Genomic DNA, 27,679 nt, shown 5'->3' with positions numbered 1-27,679 from the left:
CCTCCAACCAGCTCCCCAAATCCAGGCTAAGGGAGGGCCAGAGGTGCTCCAGCAACAAACACGTGCCACAGGCACCCCCAGGGAGCTCTGGAATCTCGTTTCCCAAAGGGAACCTTCTCCAAAACCTCCATGAGGGAAAGGAGCCTTAACTCTCAGGGCAGAGGACATTCATGGTTTGCACACCACAGACAAAGGGAATAACCTGCTCTAGGATAAATCACTGAACCCAGACTGGTTTGGGTTTGAAGGGACTTTAAAGCCTGAGCAGCTCCATCCCCTGCCATGGCAGGGACATCTCCCACTGCCCCAGGAGCTCCCAGCCCAGCCCAGCCTGGCCTTGGGCACTGCCAGGGATCCAGGGGCAGCCACAGCTGCTCTGGGCACCCTGTGCCAGGGCTGCCCACCCTCCCAGGGAGGGATTTCTTCCTGATATCCCATCTAAATTTCTCCTCTTTCAGCTTAAAATAGTTGCCCTTGTCCTATCACTATATACCCATGAAAATTGTCATCTCCCTCTTTTTTATAAACCCTTTTAAGTGCTGAACTGTAAAATGCCTGGTGTTTTATTGCAAACACAGCAAGAAAATAAATAATGACAGTCAGGATTTGTATGGATTTCTATCCTTTCAGATGAGAGACTGAAGAACCAACAATCCTACATGTGAGTCTGCTTCACTGCCCCAGCTGAGAGATGGGGAAGGGAAGGACAGATGGACACCCACAGCCACTGCAATGCTCAGAGCCCCAGCTCCAGGTTGTTTGGGGTTAGCTTGACTTAGGTATGTTCAGTCCCCAAGGGCAGTAAAAGACTTCCTGTTATTTTTGAAGGGAATTCTATTCATCCTTCGGGTAACAAAAGAAAGCCAGAAGAAAGCTATGGCTGAGAGTGAGAAGCTGTTGAGGTTTCCTATTCTTCATACTGGGAATGAGCAGTAAATGATCTCTGCTGTGGAAGAAAAAACAGAACAACAATTCCTCCAAAAAATCTAGAGCTTTCCAAAGCTGGATCTAGAAAGAACTGTATTTCTAATGAAAACAACAAATATTTTTGGAGCCATGAACCTAAAAATCCCACTTGAATATAATCAAATAAGACATTTCTTCATGTTGTAATTGTCAAATGGTCACATTCAAAAACTTTTTGAGCACAAGACTAACTCTCAAGCAGCTACCAGGGAACTTCGAACCAAATACAAAATATCTTTGTTTCAGTATTGAAGAAATCAAAAAGAATGGGATTCCAGGATGTCACCTGGGAATTCAGCTGTACTGAAGAATTTTAGGGTTTTATGACTGCTATTTTTAAGATTTTAAGAATGCTATTTTAATTTTTACTTTTGCTTAACAAGGTCAAGTTGTTATATACCATCCAAATGAACCATGCTTCTGGGAGAAAAACAAACCCTTTTGCCTTTAAAAAAGAAAGATCATAGAATACTTGGGAGAGACCTTCAAGACCATTCAGTTCCAGCCCCTACCATGGGTGGGGACACCTTCCTCTACCCCAGGTTGCTCCAAGCCCTGTCCAAGCCGGCCTGGAACAATTTCAGGGATGGCGCAACCATGCTGGAGATGCTGCAGTGCTGTGAAACAGGGTAAAGCACACCAGATCCTGGGTCTGGTGAACTCCTGCCTGGGTCAACCACCCAGACACAGACACAGGAGGTGTTACACATTTGGAATATGAGCCTCAGTGGTAAAGAGGCTTCAAAACTCCTCCAACTGAGACCTAAGGTTGGGGCAATCACAGGGGACCAGTGAGGTTTTCCAAGCCCTCTGGCTGCAGGTGGGCTGGAGATAGCACAGCAGGTCTATGACCAAGGCCTAAAATCCCTTCTTTTCTTTCTAAGGACAAGGAAAACAAAAAAGAATACAACCATCCCCTTAAATTCTCCAAATTAAAGCCTATTAACCCATTACTTTCAAAGGTCAGCAAAGCAGTGGAGGGAGGATTCCCAGGCATTCTGTCCTCAGTCAACAGAAAAGCCAAGGTTGAGCCCAGGCTGCTCCTGTACATGGGAAGAGCACACTAAGCTGCAGCATTCACAGCGTGCAGCTGCTGGGATGAAATGGAATTCACATTGAAATGCATCCAAAAAAAAGGACACAGACATTCACAGAGAGCTGGCAAGGTAAATTTATTTGAAAGACATGACCCACCTCTTTGTAATTGCCCTGGAGATAAAGATGACTGACATGTTCAAGCAAATAGTTCCGGTCTGCTGTGTGGAGCTGGTAAATGCTAATCAGGGGGTCAAGCAGATTAGCTGGGCACTGGGAGAGCATTCCGAGCACACGGGCCTGCAGCTTCTTCAGCTTGGTGCCAGACTTCAAAAAACAACCAAAAAAACAATCAAACATCTTTGGTAAAGATGGCTGCGATTCAACAGTGGTTGAAAGCACAGCTTGTTTAAACAGAGCAAGCAAATTCCTCTGGAAGGGATTCTCCAATTTCCCCACGCAGTCTGCAGGCAGAAATCACAACAATATGATGCACATTTTTTCCACAGCACCCACTTTAAGAACATGAAATGTTTGTGGGGTAATTCTGGAGAAGGGATAGGGCCTTGTGCAAAAGTAAAATCTGAAACTGGAAAAATGCCCTCTGTGCTAACAGAGCCCTTCAGAAATTCTCCCCCCTAGTTCCCAAAAGAAAATCTTTGAATCCAGCGGCTCCCCTCCAGGGAGATCTCACCTATCAAACATAAGAATTCAATTTTCCTTCCCAGGCTTGCTGCTGGGTGCATGAAGGGTAGGGAAAGCAAAAGCACCATCAAAAGGTGCACAGACACAGGTATTTAAATCCTTGTGCTCCCACATGAACATTCACTCATGACACAGGAATTTCAGTGCCAGTAGCACTTTGCCGAACCTGTAAGCTCAACATCTAACCAGAGCAATTTGGAAAAATGGGAAAGGAAGCAACACAAATATAAAAGTATCCTGCAGTTCAGAGCCAAAATCTCACAGAAAAGAGAAAATCTCAGTAGGTCAGAATATCTGAAGGCAGAAGGAATGGTAAACATTAGGACATATAATCTGATGACCCAACTTTACAGAACTAATCATCCAGCTGCTGAAAAGGCAGGCTGTTCCCATTTTCTGCATTCCCACCATATGGCAGGAATTAAGCAATCCTAAAGTAACTGGCTTCTATTTGCAGAGCTGGAAGAACACACAGAGCAGATTTCTGCAACTGGGTTTCTCCTGACAGCAGGGATGTGGGTTCCAGTGGGAGAGCCTCCAGCCTGGAAAGGCTGCAAGAGCAACGCTCCACCAAAGCGGTTTGATCTGGGGAGATGAAATCCCAACTTTGGAGGGGAAACAGCTCTGGCAGCACAGCTCCCAATATGATTTCATTTTCAGGCCAGCATGCCACAGATAACATCTCACTGTGTTTTACACCTTGTCACACTCTGTATAAGGCTACAGAGAAGATACTGGACTTTGGAATAAAGTGAAACTAGAGATACTTGAGGAACATTGCAATTAATTGTTCTCTCCTCTCTCCCAGCTCTCTTGCTTTCTCTTTTGCTAACCTGTGGGACAGCAGGATGTGCTTTTATCCAGAGCTGCAGCTCGGTGGTGATGCAATACCCCAGGGAATGCCCTTTCCCCTTCCAGTCGCTGCTGCTCTCCAGCATGGCCAGGAGTGCTGCCAAAGGGTCCTCCAGTCTGGCAAAGCCCCGCCTGATTTCTTCCTTGAGCTGCCGAGATACAAAACCACATTGTCATGTACAAAAAGATTAGTGAATCCTCCCTTCCCCCAGCTGAACACAAAGCTTTATTTTTTTTAATTTAATCTATTCAGAGAGGTAACTGTTGCTATTCAGCCACCATCCGCGCCTCCAGTGACTTTTCATGTCATTACAGATTCCTTCATGGCTCACTGCACCTCAAACCCAATGGGAAAAGCAGCAATTGTCCACACTAATTATCCCATAAAGACAGAGAAGTTGTTCTGTGGGGCAGACAAAGGGGCTTGGGATTTGGGGGAGGGGGAGAAGTGAGCTGGAGAGAGGGGTGTTATTGGGAAAATGGCAATATTGAAGGTAGAGAAGTGGGCTCAAAAACCTCCTGGCCTTCTAAGATACCTGCAAGGTGTAGAACAAGAGCCCATCCTCATGGCTGCACCACAAACCTGCACATTTGACCTTATGCCCACTTCAGCCACAATAGTGCCCACAATCAGAATATTTGGGAGTCTCAAATGAGTTTGGATTTTACACTCAGATCAAAGTGAATGAAATATCTGAGTTCAATCTGTCAGATTGTCATTCTCCAGATCTGTGCTCCTTCCCCCAAAAGCTCCCTGAGCACCTCCTGCCCCTGCACACCTCCATGAGCCTAAAGGCCCCACAAAGGGGCTCAGAACATGGGAAAACTCCATGCCATAAATCTTAGGAATCCCAGGGTGATGTGTTTAGAAATGTGAAGGAATTGCACCCTCACTTTGTGAATGTTAATAGGCTACTTACTCCCCATCTGGTAGAAGTGATAAATTAGCAGTACTGAGCAGTATCTCTATAATGTTTACATTAGAAGTAGTTTCCAGGGAGCTGGGAGGGTTGGCAGGGTGAGGAGGTGGCATCCTCAGTACCCACACAGGACCTCTCACTGCATGGCACATCACCAGCGTGGAGCAGGGCAAGAGAGAGACACAAAACCAGAAATCACTGAGAGCAGCTGCTCTCTTTCTTTTCTGGCTAAAAAGCCAAATCCAAAAGATGCTCATTCCTGCTGCAGCCAGCACTTGTAATTTACTGGATTCATGGCCCCATTCGGAGCTTCCAGTGGAAACAATATAAAGTTTGAAGAGCAACATGGAAAACAAAATAAAATCCACAGAAAATTTGCCAATGAATTTTTTCTTTTTTTATTTATCGACAATTTTTACTGGAAGACAGTTGTTTTCCAGAGTGTCTTTCATGTCTGGAAAACCCACAGAACCTATGGTTTATGACAGAAACTGTTTTTTTCTCAGTAGGCTATAAAGGCAGTATGAAAAAGCTGATGACTAACGGAGATGGGACTTTAGATAAGAGATTTCTCCCTCTAAGTAATTTTCCCTGTGGCGAGAGTTTGCAATGTTAAACACAGGGCTCCAACTTTGCTGGGAGATGCAGCAGAAGGCAAAGATGAGCTCTGATCCAACCACAAACATCCAATACAACAGCCAAAGGAAAATAAAGCGACTCGCCAACTCCACTGCACTGTTTGGAAATGGCTTTTTCCCCCCAAAAGCCTCACTTCAGCACATTTGGAGCTTCCACCACCCTGCTCAGCTCGTCCTTGGGCTGGATCTGGGCCTGGGCTCTGGCAGGAAGGGCTGCAGCAGACAGCAGGTCCTGCTGGCACAGGCAGAGCAGCTCCCAGCACTGCCACCATCGAGCTGTGCCTGTCTGAGTGTGGCCTTTGTACAGTGAGGCTGTGATGGGCTGGGGAAAGCCTCATCCCAAACCCCCAGCGAGCCTTCAGCTAGGGCAGCTATGGGTCTGAGGGGCAAAGGCAGAGGACAAAAAGGGCACAAGGCACCTAAATCAGAGAGGAAAGGGTGCTGTGCTGCCTGGCCGTGCCTCTGCCAGAGAGGGATTCCTCTCAAACGTTTTTTTCTAATTGCCATTTCCATTTCAATTGATTCCCATGGCAGGGAATGCTCCTTGGGGGGATTTCTACAGCCTGACAGATCATGGGAATAGGAAAATGTTACTGATGCTCAAACTACACAGTCCTTTATTCAGCTTTGATCCCCTCTTTCTAGTCCCACAGCTCCGGGCAGTCTGCTGATGCTTCCTGGTTATTCCCAAACTGCCCTTCCTATGTAGGAAATGACCACTTCTTGTTCCAGGGTCACAGCCTGGCAGACACATTCCTGCCCATGGTCACTGATTTGAGACCCAGGGGCTGATTTCCCCAGCTATGGACAGGACTGACCTACAGGCACCCACAGCAAGAGGCAGAGAAGCTGCTGCCACTTACCAGCCATGGGGCAGCTGAGCTGGACCTGAGCCACCTCACCTCAGTTATTGGGGTGGACATGTGGGGGGCAGCAGCAGCACAACCCCCCTGAGCTGCACACAGAGGGCAGAGCAGCCCAGCCCCTCAAAACAGAGCCTGCACTTTGTGTGGGTGCACAGCCCTGGGCATGGCTCAGCCCGTCCTGGTGACAGTGTGACCAGCACAAGTCAGAACCCACTGGGACATTCCTGCTGTGGCCCCCACAGCAGCTGGGCTCACCACAGCCCTCTCCATTGCTCCAGAAGGGCTTTCCTTGGGCACCCTCCAAGCTGAGAAACACCTTCCTGCTCAGCACACAGCCTGGAGGGGGGACACACCTGCAAACCCCACTGGGCACCTGCAAAGCCCAGGTCACACTGGGGTGGCCAACAGAGGAAAGACATGGAGCTGTAGGAACGAATCTAAAAGAGGCCATGGAGCTGCTCCAGGGCTGGAGCCAGGCTGGGAGAGCTGGGGGTGCTCACCTGGAGAGGAGAAGCTCCAGGGAGAGCTCAGAGCCCCTGCCAGGGCCTGAAGGGGCTCCAGGAGAGCTGCAGAGGGACTGGGGACAGGGGATGGAGGGACAGGACCCAGGGAATGGCTCCCACTGCCAGAGGGCAGGGATGGATGGGATATTGGGAATTGGGAATTGTTCCCTGTGAGGGTGGGCAGGCCCTGGCACAGGGTGCCCAGAGCAGCTGTGGCTGCCCCTGGATCCCTGGCAGTGCCCAAGGCCAGGCTGGGCAGGGCTGGGAGCAGCCTGGGACAGTGGGAGGTGTCCCTGCCATGGCAGGGCTGGCACTGGATGAGCCTTAAATTCCTTCCCAACCTAAACCAGTCTGCGATTCCACAGGTCCTGGGGATCCTCCAGCTCTCCCATCCCCAGCAGAATCACTGCAGTGCTCTCTGCCAAAGGACACGTCCATGGGAGGCTTCTTCTTTGCCAGAGTATTTTTCTTCCCAATCCACATACACGTCCCAGAGTACCCAGTGCAGAGATTTTGATGATTCCTCTTTCCTGCTGTTGTTTTGTGGGATTAACTGCCATCCAGACCTAAAGGACAATATTTTTTTTCTCCGACTCTAACAAAACTTGATGGAAAGCTCAAGGTTTCACAGTTGCTGAGCTCAAGTCTCCGCCAGTGAGAGTGACCATTTGGAAAGGCACCACACATTGGGTTTGCAGTTGTTTATTCCAGCTGGCCACCACAGACTAACAGTAATGGAAAGTCTAAGAGCAGCAGCCCAGGACAGTGAGTAAGCACTGCAGACACCCAGGATGGAGCACGTCCACCAGGTCCTCAGCCACGCTGGGGCCTAACCCTGACCCTGACAACTCCACACAGGAGATGCTCCACGAGGTTATGTGGGAGCTGCAGGGCTCTGGGCCTCCTAGAAAAGGAACCATTTCACTTGTGAACCTGCCTGAGCAGCACAGACTTAAACATGGAAAACTCAACCCTGCATCTGCTGGTTTTGCTAGTTTTCAAGCTTCCAAACTTAGACTAAATATATTTTACTGCCTATGAAAAATCTCAGTGTAGAGCCCATAGGTTGTGCTGTATAAAAATAACAGCACTAATTTTAGACAGCAGTGTAAATTGCATTCACCACTCTAAAAGGCAAAACCCAACCAAATCAGAAAAAAAAAAGAAAAATACTTCAAATATGAAAGCTTTGATATATCCTACCAAATTCCTTACCAAATTCAACTCTCATTTTTCTCAGCTACCAGCAATATTCTTCCCCTTTCCCCCAAGATCCTCCATTTAATGGACAAAAAAAGTGTTTAAAACAAAACAAAAACAACTTTGATTTTCTTTCCTTCTGTAACTCAGCCCTGGAAACTCCAGCTCTTTTCTAGGAGCCCCTGAGCTGCTCCCCATCACACAAAGCTACCTTTTCTTTTCACTTGTAGCTGCAAATGCAGAGGCTCTTCCCCTGAGTGCTGGAATGAAAGCAGCCCCGAAGGCTGGCGGGTCTGACCCGGCGTCCTGTGCCTGGACATGCTCAGCATCCAGAGCTGCTGCGGGCAGGGCTCAGCCTTACCTTGCCCAGCTCCTGCTTTGTCCACAGGAGCTGAAGGGTTTGCAGCAGTTCGAGTGGGTCCTGGCCTGCAGGAGGGGGAAGAGAGAAAAGGAGGGAGAGAAACAAAACAAAACAGATTTATTGGCTCTGTAGAGGCAGCTCAGACACACTGGGGCATTGTTTCACCCCAGAGAAATCTGCTACTCCATGCTGGAAAGCACCAAGCTCCAACTGCCAGTCAGGATTAGTGTGTAAAACCCTGCACTCTGAAATCCTGACAAAATCCCAGCCAGCAGCCAGGCAGGATTTAACTCAGCACCCCTGCCCCTGCACTCCCAGCTGTGCTGGGCTTTAACTCAGCACCCTGCACTCCCAGCTGTGCTGGGATTTAACTCAGCACCCCTGCACTCCCAGGCTGTGCTGGGCAGGATTTAACTCAGCACCCTGCACTCCCAGCTGTGCTGGGCAGGATTTAACTCAGCACCCTGCACTCCCAGCTGTGCTGGGCTTTAACTCAGCACCCTGCACTCCCAGCTGTGCTGGGCAGGATTTAACCCAGCACCCTGCACTCCCAGCTGTGCTGGGCTTTAACTCAGCACCCTGCACTCCCAGCTGTGCTGGGCTTTAACTCAGCACCCTGCACTCCCAGCTGTGCTGGGATTTAACTCAGCACCCTGCACTCCCAGGCTGTGCTGGGCAGCTCCAGCCTAACCCTGCCCACCCCACCCTCCCCAGGCTCCTGGGAGAGCCAGCCCAGGCGGGGAGGGATGACCAGCACAGATTTCAATGCCTGGCTCTGCATTGAAGCTCCTGGCCAGCTGGGATGGAGGAGGGTGACTCTGGGCCACAACAGGGCCCTGGGTGTGCCCAGGGCTGTGCCCTGCCAGGCTGCACAACAATGGGGCTGCAGGGGGATTCAGGCAAGAGGGACCATGAAAGGCTGCTCTGGTAAGTGGCAAGGCTAAACAAAGAAGGATCAAATATTTCAAAAAATGGTTATTTGGAATTTTCCTCTTACTTTTCACCTAGTTATTGCAGCACTTGCATTCAGTATTTCTTTTGTGTGTTATCATTCCTCATACAGTCATCATGCCATTATTCATCATAGCAATATTCATCACACCAGTACTTCTAAAGCAATTGTTTAGGAATATTTCATTTTAAAAGAGTAACATGTTTGATATCTGATTCTGCTTAATTCACAATAATTTACTTATGAAACCACGACACAAAATATTCTGAATGAAAATCGTCTGCAGCATCAAGAAGAATGAATTTAAAAATCTGAATGAACTCTCCAAACCAATCCTCCCAAAGCACCTCCTCTTATGTTTTCATACAGCGAAAAGAAAAATGTTAAACTGAAAAGGAAACTTCCTTTTAATCACCTTCTGTGTTCTACAATTCCTAAAGAGCTCATTTCCAAATGCTAGATTTCATGCTCAGTATCTCATCACACTTCATATTTCAGGTCACAAAAAACTCCTTCAGCTGTGAAAGGCTCTACCTCATCCAGCTGAACTCTGAGGCACTGCATTTATAAAATACTTGAAGTAGCAAGCTGATTACTGGTTGAGCCAAGAGCATGATAATATTCCCATTATCCACTAACCTCTGGGAAACACCAGCCAAATTAAAAATGCCACATTTACAATTCACAAGATAATATTTTCTCTCATCTCTGGTTGTTCTGAAATGTTGAACTCTCCAAACACTGGCTGTTCTCAGCTACTGCTCCTCCTCTGGAAAAAGAAAAGGCTCTTTTTACACCAAAACAGAAGAAAAGCCAGATCTCTTCTCCCCAGTAAATTAGCAAATTACAGTCAAATTCAGTCCATGTGTGTGTGCATATCTGCACACTCTCCTCTTGGCCTGACTCCCAAAGAAATTTATACACACAGAGGAAAAAAAAAAGAGACTGCAACGCAGTGTGTAACCAAATACACTGTAAATCTGAGCTGTAATTAATGCAGGGAACAGGCTGGAATGATACAGGAAATGAGAGCAGTTAGGAGAGCAGTGTTTGACTTCACATACAACCAATAATTCAACTTGTTAAAAGCTTTCTAAACCTCAGTCAACAAACCCAGCCCTTTTCTTACTGACTGTTTCCTACCTTACCTCCCTGCCACTGAAACCCGAGCAGACACAGCAGGAGGAAAACATCTCTGCAGTCAGTCCCAGCCAGGCCAGGGGTGCCAGCGTGACACTGAGCGGCCACGGGGACACAGGGACACAGGCACACAGGGACACCTTCCCTCCCCAGAATGACACTGAGGGGACACAGGGACACCGGGACACCTTCCCTCCCCAGAGTGACACTGAGGGGACACAGGGACACTGGGACACCTTCCCTCCCCAGAGTGACACTGAGGGGACACAGGGACACAGGGACACCTTCCCTGCCCCAGAGTGACACTGAGGGGACACAGGGACACAGGGACACCTTCCCTGCCCCAGAGCCAGGCTGGGTGATCTCCACAGAGCGCCCCTGGAGCATGGCATCCACTCCTCAGCACAGGAGGGACACGCACCTGGGGGACAGACTCCAGAGGAGAAGCTCCAGGGAGAGCTCAGAGCCCCTTCCAGTGTCCAAAGGGACTCCAGGAGAGCGGGACAGGGACATGGGACAAGGGCCTGGAGGGATAGGACAAGGGGGAATAGCTTCACAATGACAGAGGGCAGGGATTGAACAAGGAGAGAAACCGAGAAATCTGCTGGTGTCTGCACAGAGCTGTTCCTCACCTGGTGAGGCTTCTGGGAATCTCAGGATGAGGCACAGTCAGGGGCTGAACATAACAAAACAACCCAGGAGCAGCTGCTCCCAGAGCCAGACACAAACAGGAGAGCAAAGCCACCCTGTGTCCTTGTCTCCTCCAGCAGAGGGAGGACACTGCAGCTCCTGCTGCACCTGGAGCTGCTGCACCAGTCACCCTCCAGATGAGACAGAAGATGGAAATGTGAAGGTCTCCTGAAAGAAATGAACAACTCATCTGCTCTGTCTCCTGCAGGACCTCTTTGGAGGACTGTCCTCCTCACGGTTCTCCTGGCACCCCTAGAGTGTGAAAAATGATAATTAATCAATAACTACTGCTATACTCTGGTGGGATACCAGACAGGTACCTGCCCATCCTCATCCGTGAAGGAAGAAGAGAATTAGCAATAAACTAATACCAGGACATCCAAGGAAAAACAACAGGAGCACCCAGGGAGTTTCACAAACCTTCCAGAAAAACCTGGAGATCTTGTGGCTGCTCCACACAGCAGGGAGCAAGAGAGAAATACAAGGGAAGGAGGGATAAAGCAAAGGGACTGAAAAGCAGATGGTCAGAACTGACCCATGAGGGCATCTGGGCTCAGCTCTGGACAAGAACAAGGCAAGTATGGGGCATGGTGGCCAGAAAAACCCCACCATTGCCACCAAGGACACCCAAAAGCTCCACTAAAGAGAACCTCGGTCCTGCAGACACTCCTACATCCTGAAGAGATATCCAGCTATTAGCAAGGGGCATTCTGTGAGCAAAATAAAAACAAGAAAAATCAGCAAAAACAGCAAAAAAAAACCCCACCAAACAAACAAACAAACAAAAACCCCACCAAACCCAGTGCGGAAAGACAGAGAAAGCAGGTCTCCCTGCTCCAGCAGTGAGCAGCTGAGGAGGGTCAGATGTGTCCCAGGCGGCTGAGCCCTCCCAGTTCCCAGACTGAGCTCAAGAGAAAGTGCTCACTCTGGCACTGACCCTTCACAGCTCCCAAAAAAGGGGGTTGAAGACCTTAAAACAGCTGGAAAACCTCACCAAATCAAGGTTAGAGCACTTTGGTGGAGATCTCAAAAAGACACATCTGCACCAACTCCAACAAGACAAAAAAGACCCCAAGTTTTGGCACTGACAGTTTCTCCCAGTAGCATGTTCCTGTTTTAAACATTTTGCATTAATATATTTCCTTTGACTGTTTTTCATTATGAAAATGAATGAGTTCTGCCCTGAACCTGGTACCAAAATTGCAGGAGATGGTAAATCAAATGCCTTCCAGTTCTCAAGATTTGTGGTTACATTTCAAAACCATATAAACCACAAGGCTTATATTTTTGAGCTAGAAAAGTGCCTTTGAGGAAAACCATAAACTACTTTCTGTTCATTCTCTCCATTTCCTTTGTGCATCCATCACTCAAATCCTGCTGTGATCACAACAAAAGCAGTGCCTGGGGGCTGCTGAGGTAAGCACTGGATTTGTGGTGAGGTTTGCAGTGGTGTCCTTGCAAAATTCTGCTGCATTATTCACCAGTGCAGCTGAAACTGAGGAAAGGATGACATCCAACCCCAGAGGAGGAAATTTCCCAAGGAAAAAACCTCCTGACACTTTCTCTTTGTGCCCAAAGCCATTAAATGCCTTGTGGCCCAAGACCTGGAAGAATTACAGTTGGCAGAAGAAAAGATACTGAATGAAAAAAAGCAACCCCAAAGAAGGTGGAAAAATTGAGTGAAATGCAAGGTCACAGCCCCCAAACTGTCACAGCTGAAAGCCACAGACAGGAAAAGTCAAGAACAAAATGTTAATTATGAATTACAAATTTATGGAATCAGAGAATCCCCTGAGCTGGAAGGGACCCACCAGGACCCCCAGCCCAGCCCCTGTCCCTGCCCAGCCCCCCCAGCAGCCCCAGCCTGGGCACCCCTGGCAGCGCTGCCCAAAGGCTCCTGGAGCTCTGGCAGCCTCGGGGCCGTGCCCATTCCCTGGGCAGCCTGGGCAGTGCCAGCACCCTCTGGGGGCAGAGCCTTGCCCTGAGCTCCAGCCTGAGCTGCCCTGGCCCAGCCCCAGCCGTGCCCTGGCTGCTGTCCCTGTCCCAGAGCAGAGATGGGAGCTGTCCCTCTGCTGCCCTACAATGGTTATATTTTCTTTAGGCAGCCAGCTTGTCCCCTGTACTGCAAGTTTACTGAATTTTAATAGATGTTTAATGGAATATCCAGCCCACCCAGTAGACAATCAGTGAATGTTTAATATTAGTTATTGTTTTGTGTGCCTTCTGCCCCAATAAATCCCTGGAATCTGTTATCAGTGAAAACTCCTAAAACTCCTGCTTATCTCAACATGTCTTTGAGATGTAGTTCTGAAAGGAAAACTAAATTCAAGGTATTTCCATGACCCCCTTAGAGCAGGTGTCTCGTTTGGACTTTAAAACTCCAATACCTCAATGAAGACAATGCACAAGCTGGGTGTTTGGGTGAACAGAGCCATTCACCCTTTCCTGTCCCAGCAGCATGAGGGGCACACCCACTCTGGGTCATTTAAATCGCAGCTGAGGACAAACAAATTGTGTGTTATGTGTGAATTAATCAAAGTCTCTTATCCAAACCTAGTTTGTCTCAGTTTTGTTCAGAAGTGGCTACAGCTCACAGAAAGTGTATGCTGCTTTTGCAGAAGAACAGGCAGAGAAATAATATCACTTACATGGAGCAAAAATGAATGGATACATTTTCTAGTGCCTACATTTGAACCGCTGAGGATAAACTGATCAAATTAAAAAGGTACAAAATTCCTCTGTAAAAACCCACAGATTGTGACACCTTCCAGGTGTTCATTCTGTGCCCCCTTTAATGAGCACATGTAACATAAATAAACCTTTCAGTTTGTTAGTGTGAGTCAGCACTTGGTGATGGATCCCAGTCCCCACGGGCTGCACTGATGAGTCCCCACCAAGGACTGCAGGCAGGCAGAGGTGCTCCCTGCAGGGCTCAGGTAGCAGGGACAGGGAATGCTGCCAGCACTGCCTGCTCCACTTCCACCACTGAATCCAACAGAGCCAAATTTACAAGAGGATCAGATGTCACAAAACAATTTCAGAAACAACACATTGCTCTGCTTTAGCACCATTTCCAGAGCTCCAAAGGCTCTCTCCCCATGCCAGCAGCCCATTCCTTCACTGTGCCTCCCACAAAAGGCAGATATGATGAGAATGGCTAACTGTGCATTTACTGAACTCCTGCAGCAAGGAAATGAAGCAAGGAGATGCAGAGAGTCCTTCATTATTTGGCCTGTCTGGCTCACTGCAGCCTTGGCTCAGTGTCCATTTGAGCTGCTGTGTCCTCATCCACAGAGCTTTGAACTCAGCTGCACCAAGCCCTTCCCATCTCGGGAGGGAAGGAAGCACACCAGCCACCACAGCCCTGAGCTCCTCACACCACACACCTCCCCTGCCATTTAACATTAAAGACAGAGCCTTTGGGGAGGTCTGGGAGTCCAGGTTCACCAAGGGAAAGAAGGGCTTTCCTTACTTGTTTCTTCAGCTCTTCATCCACACATTTGGATTCCCCTTCTACACTAATGCAATCAGTGGGAGGATCTACATCAAACAGGAGGGGAAAATATCCCAAAATGCTCCGAGTTCCTCACTTGCAATCACCTGACTTTGAACATCAGCTCAATCTCAGTCACCAGAAACCTTGTACAAGATGAATGGTTGCACATTTCTTCATTCATCAGGCAGCTGTGACTGCTCTGTTTCTCCAGCCCTGTGACGACAGCCACCTCCTGCTCGCCTGCCCCTGAGGCCTCTCCACAGCACATGAAGATTCCCACAGCTGGGACTGGCTCTGAAATAAAGAGGTCACATCACCTAACACACTGCCACAAGCTGGCCCAGGCATCCCTGGGAACTGCAGAACAGTTTATGTTTTGTTCAGATGGAAAAGTCGGCTCAGTTCTCTGCCTGTACTGAGAGCAGGGGCAAAGCTTTATTCCAGTCCAACTGAGGTGGCTGTTTCACTCAGCAGGAAATATTTTGCTTCACTTTAGGGAGGAGGTCAGTATCTAGAGGCTTGCCTTCTTGTGGCTCTTTATCATCTTCCAGACAGACTTGGTTTAACAGAAACTTTGAACTCGGTGATGCACCTTGCAAGGTACAGGCCAGCAATTCCTCCATCAGACTCTGGTTTGGAACTACTCTGTTAATGTGCCAACATGCAGTCATGTGTCACAGAATTAATCCTATTGAATGTGTGTTCTCTAATACCCTTGCATAAGCTTACATGAAGCACACAACCACAAAAGGGCTGGGGCTGCATCTGGCTCTGCAGGCAATGCTCACCTCATGTTCCTCACTTGGTTCTTCTAGACAAAAGCCAGAACTCCTCAGGTGCCATCAGCTGAGCCCACACTTTCCTGGGATCACTCTGTGAAGCCATACCTTGTCTGTGCTGCTGACTACATCATTATTGAAAAGGCAGAATTAGGAGCTCAAACAGAAATATGGGGGAGAATGAGGTGCACAGGCAGAACATGGGGAAACTGCCCTGCTGGAGAGGGAAAAGGGAAATGAATAGTGTATTGAAAGCAAGAGAAGTTTGTCTAGAAAAGAAGCCAGCCTTTCTCAATGGCAACAAAAATCATTCTCTAAGTAAGGGCAAGTGAGATCCTTTCCATTCTGAGAAATTTGAGTTATGAAAACATAATAGGAACCTCAGCATTTGGCTGATACATGCTCGATTTCTAAGTGAGTCAGAAGTTCACATTCTTCTACTGCAGCCTCCCAACTGAAAACAATCCCCACACTTCAAGCACAAGAATAATAAAGCACACATATGCTTCTTATAAAACAATCCTTACAAATAACCATGCCTTTTGTTTTCCTAATGGCTAAAATTCATCATTTCCCCCCAAAAAGCTCAGATCAAACAAAATGCACTCTCATTAAAAGAGAAGGCTCGCTTGGCTGAGCACAACAGGCAGTGACATTGCCCTCTTATTTTCTTAGTGCTTTTTGTCAATGGAGAGCCTGGAGAGCTGCTCCCCAGGCTCTGTGGGGCAGGGCAGGCTCAGCACAGCCCCAGCCCTGTGCTGCAAACAGGGGCTTTCCTCCCCCTCTCCCCACATCAGCCCCCAGAGCATCCACATTCCTCTCCCTCCCAGAGTGTACACACACGTGAGCAACAACAGCAACAGCAACAGCACGGAAACCCAGCCTGGTTTGGGCTGGAAGGGACCTTAAAGCCCACCCAGTGCCACCCCTGCCATGGCAGGGACACCTCCCACTGTCCCAGGCTGCTCCCAGCCCTGCCCAGCCTGGCCTTGGGCACTGCCAGGGATCCAGGGGCAGCCACAGCTGCTCTGGGCACCCTGTGCCAGGGCCTGCCCACCCTGCCAGGGAACAATTCCCATTTCCCAATATCCCATCCATCCCTGCCCTCTGGCAGTGGGAGCCATTCCCTGTGTCCTGTCCCTCCACCCTTGTCCCCAGTCCCTCTCCAGCTCTCCTGGAGCCCCTTCAGGCCCTGGCAGGGGCTCTGAGCTCTCCCTGGAGCTTCTCCTCTCCAGGTGAGCACCCCCAGCTCTCCCAGCCTGGCTCCAGCCCTGGAGCAGCTCCATGGCCTCCTCTGGATCTCTCCAGGAGCTCCACAGGGCCCAGGGCTTTGCAGCTCTGCAGGTGGGGTCCCACCTGAGCAGGGCAGAGGGGCAGAATCCCCTCCCTTCCAACACCTGGGCACCACACCCAGCACGGGAGCAGAGGGTGCCTTTCAGAGATAGTGCCAACTCAACAAATGAAAATGAAACCTCACCAAGGAGCCACCCAGCTCTGGGACATCCTTGCAGTGCCCGAGATGACCCAGCCAGGGCAGCAGAAAGTTCCCTTGCCCAGGAGTGAAGGAGCTGTCCCCCACTGTCACCCCGAACGAGGTGTGACATCACCCCAGACAGACAGAGGCCATCTGGGGATGCTTTCAGTGCATGGCTGGACAAGAAGTGCAGCAATCTGTACAGAAATAGCAATTCTAAAAATAACACCAAGAGGTTCCTTTCTAGGCAGGTAATGAAATCCAACTTCAAAAAAGCCCAAAAATGAAACAATCATAACCCTTGTGCAGGTCAATACCCTCACATGGCTTCCTCCTCTGTCAGGGGCTCTAACCCCAGTGTCAAGGGCTCTGCAGCACCCGGATGACAATCTCTGGCACAGGACAGTGGGGACACACGTGGGAGGGGAGCACAGCACTGCAGTCCCTCATTCCCTTCCCATTTTACACCTCTCCCTCCACCCTCATGCCAGGCACAGCCAGAGGGTGGCTCAAGGCCTGAGCTGGTTGGATCCCCATCCTGACCAAACGAGGCTTTGTACTCCTGTGTTCAAAGCTGTTTAAACAAAACTCACAGTTTCATCTTACAGTTTTTCTTTTCCTTCAGAAATTCAGCCAGGCTACCCTTACTTCCTTTGGGCACCAGACCCATGCATTTTTCCAGTGATGAAGAGAATTGGGTTTTGTTCCCATAAACCAGCTCGGTGTTGAGGGAAGGGTGAGGAGCGAGTCACCACGTTCCCAGAAGGAGCACAACAATCAGTGCCCTGGAATGAGCCCTTCCTCACATCCCACTGTCCTGCCAACCTCCTCAGGCCAGGAGCAGGGGGATCTGTCACAGCCAGTGAATGCCCTTGCACTGGGTTAATGGCACTTCCATAGAAATGGAAATTCACTTTAAAAACACCTAAAACAGCACTCCAGAAAACTAACAATTTCTTCTTTCAAACTTATCAACCCTGCAAAGGGGAAGAAAATTGATATTGTCCAGAATAAAAGGGGAAACTTCTTAATTATGTAAGAGACTGAGACTGCCAGGAACAGCAGCAGCCCCAGAGGACTCAAGCACAGGATGGGAAAGAATCATCAGATCCAGAGCACTATCATAGAGCTAAAATTATATCTAATTTTTTGCCTCCAGACATCTCTGGAAATCCCCAAGTTCTAAACCTAACAACCTTTAACTGTGTGTCCTAAGTAGTTTTATTTGAAAAAACCCACCTGGTAATTCTAAAAAGCTGTAGTACATATTTTGAAGCCATCCAACTTTCTTTTGAGAACAGTAACAATAGTTTGATTCTTGTATAAAAGACATTCCCAGCTTTTCTTCTGCCAGTTCCTCCCCTGAGCACATTTCAGCAGCAGCACATTGCTGGATGGGGCAGGGCCTCTCCCAGGTCACTGGGGACAGGAGCCAGGCCCTGGGCAGGGCAGGAGTCACCAGCCTTGCAAGTGCTCACAGAAGGTGGAGATGTGGCACCTGGGGACAGGTGACATGTTTACTTGGGTAAACCAAGTGGAGGAGACCCATCTGTCCCGGCCGAACCAAGCCCTCCAGAGGCAGAGGGAAATTGCTGCTTTGCTTGAATAAAACAATGGTTAAACCTCTAAGCTAAAAGAATTTCTCCTTCTTCCTCTGACTACATCTCAGAGTGGTAGATTAAAACTCCATCTCTGGTAGAATCCCAGACTAGTTTGTTGAAGGGCCCTAAAGATCATCTCATTCCAACTCCCCTGCCATGGGAAGGGGACACCTGCCACTAGACCAGCACTGACACTGACACATTTTCACAACCTTCAAACAATGCATTCTTCATCCATATTTCTGCTGCAGCTTTTGAAAATCCCATCCTGAGGTTCCAGGAACAGTTCCAAGCACTCCCAAATCCCAGATCTGCTCTCTCCACACCCAGAGCTCTCCAGGTGACCCTGCAGTGATTGCAGAACAGCTTTTCCCAAGGCTGCTCAAGCCACTTGTCCAGGACACGCTGCAGATGCTGCCCAAGGCTCAGGCAGGACCTGGCCAGTCCCTCACCCCCCACTGCCACTGCAGAGCTGCCTTCCACTGCTCCTAGCACCAAATCCATGGCCAAATTAAAGATCTCACAGCTACTTAAAACAAAAATTGTGATGGCTGTTCCCTTCCGAAATTTATAGCTGCACCTCCTAGATAAAATTAAAAACCCTTATTTTTGAGAGGTCCTGCACGTTAAAATCGTGGCTCTGGGGAGGCCTAAGTGGAAAAGCCAGGATACCTGTCAGCTCAGCACCAATGTGTTTGAAGGGATTTGGTGGTTTCCATGGTGATGGGGAGGGTAAGGGGCTGCCTGGTTCCAGCTCTGACTGACGCACATCTCAAACAATCGCTCTCTTCCTGTTCGTATGGCACAAGAAAAACAGGATGCTGAGAGGTGTTTATCTGAGAGAGCGAGATAAGCAAGCGCACTGTGAGTTCTCCAAGTATAGGAGTTCACCAATAGGATGTTATAGACTTTCTGTGGAAAAAACACAACCCACTGCTGCCGTGCTGAACGTGATTAAATTATGCATGGAAAAGTCCTTTCCCTTGGAAGGCGCAGGAACCGTGCAGAGCTGCTCTATGAGCCCTGAATACCAATGGAAAGGCTCTTTAGTGTGTGGTACCGAGTTCCAGCACTGAATGAAAGCAGAGAGCCAGCCCAGTGTGTGATATCTGCCACCCCAAGCCCTGCCTGGGCCCCTCTGGGGGGGTGGGCACAGGGGGTGAGGGCTGCCACAGCCTGGGGCTGCACAGAGAGCTCAGGCTGCTCTCAAGGGCTCTGTGCCCAGGAGCACCAGCTCACAGGCACTTCTCAGGCTCCCACCCGACCTGAGGCACTTTGCAGCATTTGAAATGTCCCTCAGTGCCTGAGAGGGAATCTGCCCCCTTCTAACCCCAGCTTCATCAGTGACAGAACCTGCAAACCACACAGTCAATAATTACCTGCTCTCTAATCACCACGAGCTGGTTACAGCCCAGCGGCACTCTGCGGTTTAAAGCTGAAAATCTCACGTCCAAAAAGCACAGCAGCATTGTCCAGGGGTGGTTCTGGTGCAGGGGAAGGCACCTTCACACCCCTGTCACACGTGGGACAGGCAATACCCCTGTCCAGAGGCTGGGCAAAGCCAAGGCACAAAACCAGGGCCTGGCTGGACACACTGGGACTGACCTGGGGTCACAGTGGCTTTAATGCATCTCTCCTGCTGATTTACAGAATCCCAGGACCTCCTGAGCTGGAAGTGACTCACCAGGACCAGGCAGTCCAACACCGGAATTGCAGCTGTACCCATCCCATCCATGTGGCCACCAAAACTGTCCCATCATAGCCAGGAGTTGTTACAGCTTGTCTCTCTAAGAACAGGCCCGCTTCCCAAAACCCTGTAAGACACAACAGCTGAGCTTTGCCACCTGTGCCATCCATACTGGAGGACACACGGTAGGAGAGATCTGCATGAGAAAGTGCATTTTGTTTTCTCAGTCATTGCACATATTTAAGACAGTATCATAGGAACAAAATGGGAACCCAGTCATTGTCTCTGGCTTGGCTGGCTTACAGATCAACTCCCAGCCTTTAATTCTAGGAAGTGAGTGACCACAGAACCTCCTGACAGCCAAGGGCCCCCCTTTTTCCATCTGACTTGCTGTTTGTCTTGGAAGTAGCCAGGTTAAGGCTGTCCCATTCAGCCTGCAGCGGAATGTGGGGCAGATGGAAAGAGGGAAAGACAGACAGAGAGACACTGCAAAGGCTGAGACAAAGCCTGGTGGTGGGATGAAAGAGCGTGGAACGAAGGCAGGGCCCAGCCAAGCCAAACAAAGTTTTCCTTGAGTGATTACATCTGCTGGAGAGTCCCCAGCTTGCACTCTCCTTGCTGAGAAATTCTTTTAATTGTGTCTAGGACATTTTAAAAATCCCAAGAAAAGCTCCTCTGTAATTGTTGGAGCTCTGAACTGTGTGAACTTTTGTCATGCTGAATCGCTGCAAACCTCTGCCACCGAAGCAGGGCTTTGCTGAGGGAGAGCCCTGGGGAGGGAAAACTGCTCATAAATCTCCATTTCTTTTTTCCCAAGGAAAAACAAACAATTTAGACAAATTCTTCTCCCTCCCAATGTCTGTATAGCTCAGTGCAAAGTGCATCCAGCAGAAAATGAAAAGAGATCCGTTCTCAGATTAGGCAAAATTAAGCAAGGTTAAATGAGCGATGTGTAGAGCCAAAGCCTACAGCTGTGTGAAATGGGCACCTCCCAGGGGTGCAGGGATGGTGGATCTTCCACAGCCACCAGAGCCACTCAGTGCTGGCTGAGGGATGAGGGGAGCAGTGGGGCAGCAGTGCATGGCCAGCACCTGCACCACACAGCACCACAGGGCACCATGGGCAAGTCCTGGCAGATATGAAAATCAAAACTTGTGGGCCAGAAAGACAGAGAAATATTAAATAATCTTCAGGAGCCGTGATCTTGCCTTGACCAGACACACTTCAGGTGTTACCTGAATGCCACTGCCCTGGGCTTTTTGTCACAGGTCTGTGGCAAACCTCCCTCATCTTCAGGCCTGTTTTCACAGCATTCATTTCCCTCCACCCCTCACTGTGATAACCAGAAATGCCAGAGAGTTAACAGGCTCCAAGCACCTTATTTCTCTCCTTCAGAGCCCACACATCTGCCTGCACGCTCAGGTCACTGGGTATTTGTGTTTGCCACATGTGAGGGACAGTAACTGGAAGCCACGCCAAAGGCAAGGCTCAGTGCCAAAGATAAATGAAATAGAACAAGGTGGGTGAGCTGCCTCCTCTGGCCATAGTCTGACAGCTCACCTTGCCACAGCATGGGGTACCCCAGTAAGGTGGGAACACCTTTTTGTGCCCCTAAAACAGCCACCCAAAGGTGGGCTCAGTGTCTGCATGTTTCCCCAAGCACTCTGAATAAATATCTGCCTGTATCACACCACCTGCGTGGTGCCAAGATATTCTACTTAGGACATGAGCTGTCCAAAAGCAAAGTGACTCATACTCGTTAGAATCACAGAATGTCCTGAGCTGAAGGGAACCACCAGGATCCCCCAGCCCAGCCCCTGTCCCTGCCCAGCCCCCCCAGCAGCCCCACCCTGGGCACCCCTGGCAGCGCTGCCCAAAGGCTCCTGGAGCTCTGGCAGCCTCGGGGCCGTGCCCATTCCCTGGGCAGCCTGGGCAGTGCCAGCACCCTCTGGGGGCAGAGCCTTGCCCTGAGCTCCAGCCTGAGCTGCCCTGGCCCAGCCCCAGCCGTGCCCTGGCTGCTGTCCCTGTCCCAGAGCAGAGATGGGAGCTGCCCCTCTGCTTCACCTCCACAGAAAATGAACTTGGCCAAAACACAGATCTGCTCTTGCCGGGCCAGGGAATTGACCCAACTCCAAGGTACCAGCACAGGAGCAAAGAGGTGACCTGTGCCAGGCATGGGTGCAAGGGCACGAGAGAGAAGGGCAGGAGCAAGACCCTTCTCTTGCAGCTGTGATTCAGCTGTTTGATCAGTCAGCACTTCCACTTGCTCCATTCTGCCAGAACACACACCTTTCCTTATCACCCAGAGCTCACAGTACTGACTGCACATCAGGTAGTCACACCTATCCTTCAGTGGCATGAAGGTTTTATGTGCTCTGCCATGAAGAAGACAAGACTGCTGAAGGCAAACTCACACAGCAGCCCCAGGACAGGATTTCTCAGCTTGCTGCTTATGAGGGGGCTGTGAGCTGATCAGCACCCTGAGCCCCTAGAGCAGAGTCACCAGCACTGCCAAAGGATGGCAGTGCACAGGTTCATGTCAGCATCAGCCAGATTTGTTTTTTAAACAGTATGCCTGATAGAAACTTTAAAACTGTATTTGTAATTTTAGAACAGAATTTATCCTTATGATAGGCAGCCTTTCCAGGCAGGACCACCTCCTCTGCTCCCAGACCCTGCCTTTCAGAAAGCACAGCACAGCCAGGATCATGCCATGTGGAAAGACCAGCTCAGTGTTGGTTGAACAGCACCTCAACAAGGCTGAAGGAAGCCTCAATGGAGAGAAACACCAGATGTGGCCGACGGAAGGGGGACAGTCAGACCACGTGGCAGCTCAAAGACACAGTCTGATCAGGGCCTGTGAGCAAAGGGACCCGTGTCTCTCTAGGCCCCAGGTACAGGAACAGTTTAGGGCCAAAGAACACCATCTGAGAACAGCCACTGCAATAATCCCAGTCCTCAAAACTGTGGAGGGTTCCCTGAAAACCTCCAGTTTGCTGGGGAGGAGGTTGGAATTTTGTTTTATGCTTATTTGCCTCTTGTTTCTGTCCTGGTAGATAATGTTCATTTCCAGTAACTGTTGACCAAAGTGGAAAAGGAGGATTTAACAATAAAGTGCAAGAGTCCATCACAAGTTATGGCAACCCATGTGCTCTTATGAAACAATAACACACCAACATAAAATAAATCAGTGCCTTTTAATTTAACAATGTAAATTACCCTCCCACCTGCTGTGACTCTCCATAAGGAGAAAAAGCTGGCAGTGTATTTACCAAGCTGTCTATCCCAGTCCCATTCTGCACTGGCCTCCTGCCCTGGGGTTAGACTGTAGGACTCTGTCATCTCTTGCACTCGTATGACCTAAGAAAGGGAATGTGGCCTTTTTCCCACAAGCCCAGAGTAAGAACATCATAAAAGCTGAACTTTAGCCCCCTTTTTGGGCAGGCAGCACAATAGCAAGGAGGATGCTGTTACTCCCCAGAGGCTCTGCTGCTGAAAAACATCACCAAGCTCAAGTAAAAGGTCAGTAGTTAGGATTGCATCTCTTGTTTTCTTCAGTTTTCCTCCTCTGTCAAAGGCAGTTCAACATTCTTTGCACACCCCCCTCCCTCCTTCTGAGAAATGCAGGAAGGAAGTGCTTGCAAAATAGTTTAATTTAAAAGAAGGCACAATCACACACAGCAAGCCCTGGTGCGGGCTCTGAGCAGGACGTGTCCACTGCTCCCGGTTCCCACTGCAGCACAAACGAGTCCCTCCCTGCCTGGGCAGGGCTGTGCTCCAGAGCTGTGTTACAGCTGTGCTTGTGTGCTGCAGGCAGCCCTGCTCCCCCAGGGCACACTGTACTCTGCCCAGGAGCCAGGGCGGCCCTGCAGCCTCCCAGGGCACTGCATGGTCACCTCCTGTTTCTCCCATAAATAGTGCTTGTTGGATTTCACAGGATGTTCTTCCACCAAGGCTTGTTACCTGAACCTTGCTAGGGTTTGGGAAGGTATTTGGGACAGTTGGATTTAACTTGACCCTTTTCTTCACTAGATTTATGTGAAAGAACCAGAGTGGGTGGAAGCAGCTGTTATACTCCATGCCTGTTTGCAAAGAGGAATGGAGAGACCAGCAGGCAATTCCTGGAAAACTCCTTCATTATCCATCAGTTTCTGTTGTGTGACCACATATCCAATCTAAACATCATTCTTCCCAGGCACACGGTGCCTTTGTATCCCTGGGCAAAGAACACTTACTATCACAAGCCTATTTCTTTGTCTTTTCCAAGACTCTGGCAGTCCCAAGACTTCCCTTGAGCCATGAACCACAAGAGCCACATGTCAGGCCAGGCTGGCAGTCCCTGCCTGCTCTCCCTTCTCTGAGAATTCCCAGTCCTTCCAGCCCAGTGTCCTGACACAACCCCTCAGTGCCTGTTCCAGGGTGCCACGTTCCCCTCACTGCTCGTGGGTTCATCTCCAGCTGGCATCCTTGAGCTTCACGGGACACTGCCAACAAACCAGTCCTGTCTCTTTAACCCCTTGCTGTCACAGGGCATCATTAGGTTAATGAAATAACAACAAGATCAATGCATGAAGGACCTGAGCAGAATCGCACCCAGGACCACTCCAGTGGTGCCTCCTTCCCAACAGGATGCCCAGGACAAGCAAACACAAAATCAGTTATTTTCTAGAAGGAATTTCAAAATGCTGCATGCAGTTAACGTGAGCACTTTGCTGTGTACAGTCACACAGCTGCACAAATGCTCTCCCAAACACGGAAATGAGAGCACCCAATGCCTCCAGCTGGGGACTGGGGGGCTGCAGCAGGACCTGAGACCAGGTTGCTGAGTCTGGCTTTTTTATTTTAAAGTTGACAGCTTCAACTTCCAGCATCTACACCCAGCACTGAGCATGGGGAAGCCTGCTGTTCTCCAGCTCTAGGCCAGATGGGTAAATTTTTTGGGTTAATGTTTTCATAACCACACAGCCAGGGCTACTGTTTATTATCCATCCCATCCCCAGGAACTTCTTCTTCTTTTCTTTTTCACTTGCTGTTACTTATGTGCATTTCTGATAGATTTAAAAATAACTGTTAGCACTGCAGAAATACCTTCAGCTTTAAAAAAGGAGTTCCATAATCCTGCATTCTTTATACACCATAAATAAAAAATTATTTCTGTCCTGCAGAGTGTTGTAGAGGCATTTAAGGAGATTACTGCCCACCCCATGCCTGCTGCAATCCCAGACAAAGGGCAATAAAAATGTGAAACAGAGGAGAAGGAATGAAAGAACCCCAGAAAGGCACATTTGGCTGGGAAGAAAAGGTGCAGGTAGTCAGCACAGAGCCTGACCACTCCTTCAGGGAAAAAAATGTTTCTAATATCTAATCTCAACCTCCCCTGTTGCAATTAAGGTTGTTTCCTTTCAGCCTGTCCCTTGGCACAGGGCAAAAGAGACCAAACCACCATCTCACTACAAACTCCCTTCTGGTACTTGTAGCGAGAAATTCCTAGCTCAAAGTTTGTGAGGATACTAAAGCCATACTGAAAAATATAAACCCAAAGAGTTGATTTAAGGAATGGTTAAAAACAGGTTACAGAGAAGATAGATCTGAAAATATGACCCAAATATTGTAATGCAGCATTTAAACAAAAGCAGTGATACAGGGAAAAGATCCCAATTCAGTTCTGAGCCTCTTCTTGGAGAGAGCCCTACTCAAAGGTGATCCAGTCAAAGGTGAGGCCCCCACCTGACTTGGTTCCTCCTTCCTTAAGGCATCACAGATGGCTTTGCCTCAGCACTGCCCCGAAGAGCTGACAGAAAGCTCTGCCTCATCCCAGCACCCACAGTGACCCACACATCACCTGGGCTGCTCTGCACCCACAGCATCCCCAGCACCTCCTTGGCCCAGGCCCAGGCCCCACCACCTGCCAGCACAGCAGCTCCTCAGCAAACATCAGCCCTTCGCCTCCCTTCCTCCCTTTCTCATTTGTTGAGATGCTTCTTCGAAGGGGAACTTGATTATTGAGATACTTAATGATAAAGGGAAGGGTGGCCAATGTGCAGTGCCTGCTGCCAGGCCCAGCCCCAGAGGAGCTGGCTGGTGCTGGGCTGCAGGGCTGTGCTCCCAGGCTCTGTCCTCAGGCTCTGTCCCCACTCTGTCCCCAGGCTGTGCTCCCAGGCTCTGTCCCCAGGCCCTGTCCCCACTCTCTGTCCCCAGGCCCTGCTCCCCAAGCTCTGCTCCCAGGCTGTGTCCCCAAGCTTTGTCCCCAGACCCTGTCCCCACTCTCTCTCCCCAGACTGTGCTCCCATTCTCTCTCCCCATTCTCTCTCCCCAGTCTCTGTCCTCAGGCCTTGTCCCAGTCCCTGTCCCCACTCTCGCTCTCCAGGCTGTGCTCCCAGTCTCTATCCCCAGTCTCTGTCCCCAGGCTTGTCCTCAGGCCTTGTCCCCAGTCTCTGCTCCCATTCTGTCCCCAGCCTCTCTCCTAGGCCCTCTCCCCAGGCCTTGTCCCCAGTCTCTGCTCCCATTCTCTCTCCCAGTCTGTCTCCCCAGTCCCTCTCCCCAGGCTCTGCTCCCTGTTTATCCCGCGGTGTTTTCCCCTCGTTAGCGATTGTTTGGCGGCTGCTGATGGATGGTGCCGAGGGCTGGGTCTGGAAACGCTCCCCAGCCCTCAGGAAGCTCAGGGGCCTTTGCCAGTACTTCCTTCCTGCATACAAGGGGAGGACAGAATGGGAAAAACCTTGGCTGTCTCTCGCCCTGAGAAAAGGTCTCCCCTTCCAGCTGGATTACAGTAACAGTATTTTAATCTTTCACAAGATTATAATATCCTTCCTCTCTAAGTATAGCTCCAGTGGCAGCTCAGAGAATGAAATGAACCAACAATGTAAAACTCAATAGGTGGTGCTGGAAGCGGAACAAATGGAGGTCCAGATTGGAAGATTCCTATCCTCAGCCAGGATGTAAATCACCAGTGATCACACCTGTCCTACTCAGCACTTGACTCCAAGAGCAATCAGGATTAAGCACTTCAACAGGAGGTGTAAAATGTACATGAGTGATACATGGAAAATTAGTCCCTCTGGACAGATTCATTCCTGTGCCTGTTTTAGAGAGTGGATCTAAACTCAAACCACAGCTTATTACACCTACAAAAAAGAAGGCTGCAATGAGCAATCTGTGAATATTCTGACCAGACATTTCTCACAAGCACCCAGGATATGTTATAGAGACTTGAATGCCTTTTTCCCCAAACCCAGCCTCTAGGTCCTTCTGTGGATGATTCATGAATCTCCATGACATCCTGATGTGCCATCATCACCTGTTCACAGTAATAAAATACATGCTGAGTATTAGACAATAGATATTTCATGCTACCACAGGAATTTTCCTAAATTTTCCATTTTTGAGCCCCAGATTCAAACCCATGGACGATGGCAAGGGTGTTAGTGTAGGCAGATGTTCAGAACCACAAATTGCTCTGCCCCAGCCACGTGGCCTGGGACAGCCAGAGCAGGGCACATGGGTGGTGGCTCTGAGGAACCCCTCTCCCTGCAGGCCCAGCAAGGGGAGATCCCAGCAATCCCCTCATTTTTCTGGGCAAGTTTGCCCAAGCGAGTCTGTAAAAGCAAGGAACAAATTCTCAGGATTCAACAACAAAAGAAAACTCCCCCAACCTGTGAGCAGACAGCTCTCCTAACAGCCTCTATTTCTGACAAAGGCCTCAGACAAAAAGACTTCACCCATGAACAAAGGTTGGGGAACAATGGGAACTGTCAAAAAATAGCCCTCACGTCAGAGCTAAGAATGCCCCTTGACACTTCCAAAAAAGCCCAGGC

The 27,679-nt window shown here is 49.5% G+C and overlaps 1 protein-coding gene across 4 annotated transcripts in view; it reads right to left on the bottom strand.

Moving 5' to 3' along the window:
- The window catches only part of EXD3 (exonuclease 3'-5' domain containing 3), a 253,697-nt gene that overhangs the window by 169,896 nt on the left and 56,122 nt on the right, over nt 1–27,679 (bottom strand). For all 4 annotated transcript variants that reach the window (XM_064727600.1, XM_064727599.1, XM_064727602.1 and 1 more), the window contains 3 exons: nt 8,047–8,111; nt 3,540–3,707; nt 2,161–2,328 (listed from right to left, as the gene is read on the bottom strand). In XM_064727600.1, coding sequence (XP_064583670.1) covers nt 2,161–2,328; nt 3,540–3,707; nt 8,047–8,111 — 401 coding nt within the window. The remainder of the gene's footprint in view (nt 1–2,160; nt 2,329–3,539; nt 3,708–8,046; nt 8,112–27,679) is intronic.

This window comes from Zonotrichia leucophrys, chromosome 17 (assembly GCF_028769735.1).
Source record: "Zonotrichia leucophrys gambelii isolate GWCS_2022_RI chromosome 17, RI_Zleu_2.0, whole genome shotgun sequence".
NCBI lineage: Eukaryota > Metazoa > Chordata > Aves > Passeriformes > Passerellidae > Zonotrichia > Zonotrichia leucophrys.
Note: the sequence above shows the minus strand (reverse complement) of the source record. Positions and strands in the feature narration are given on the sequence as shown.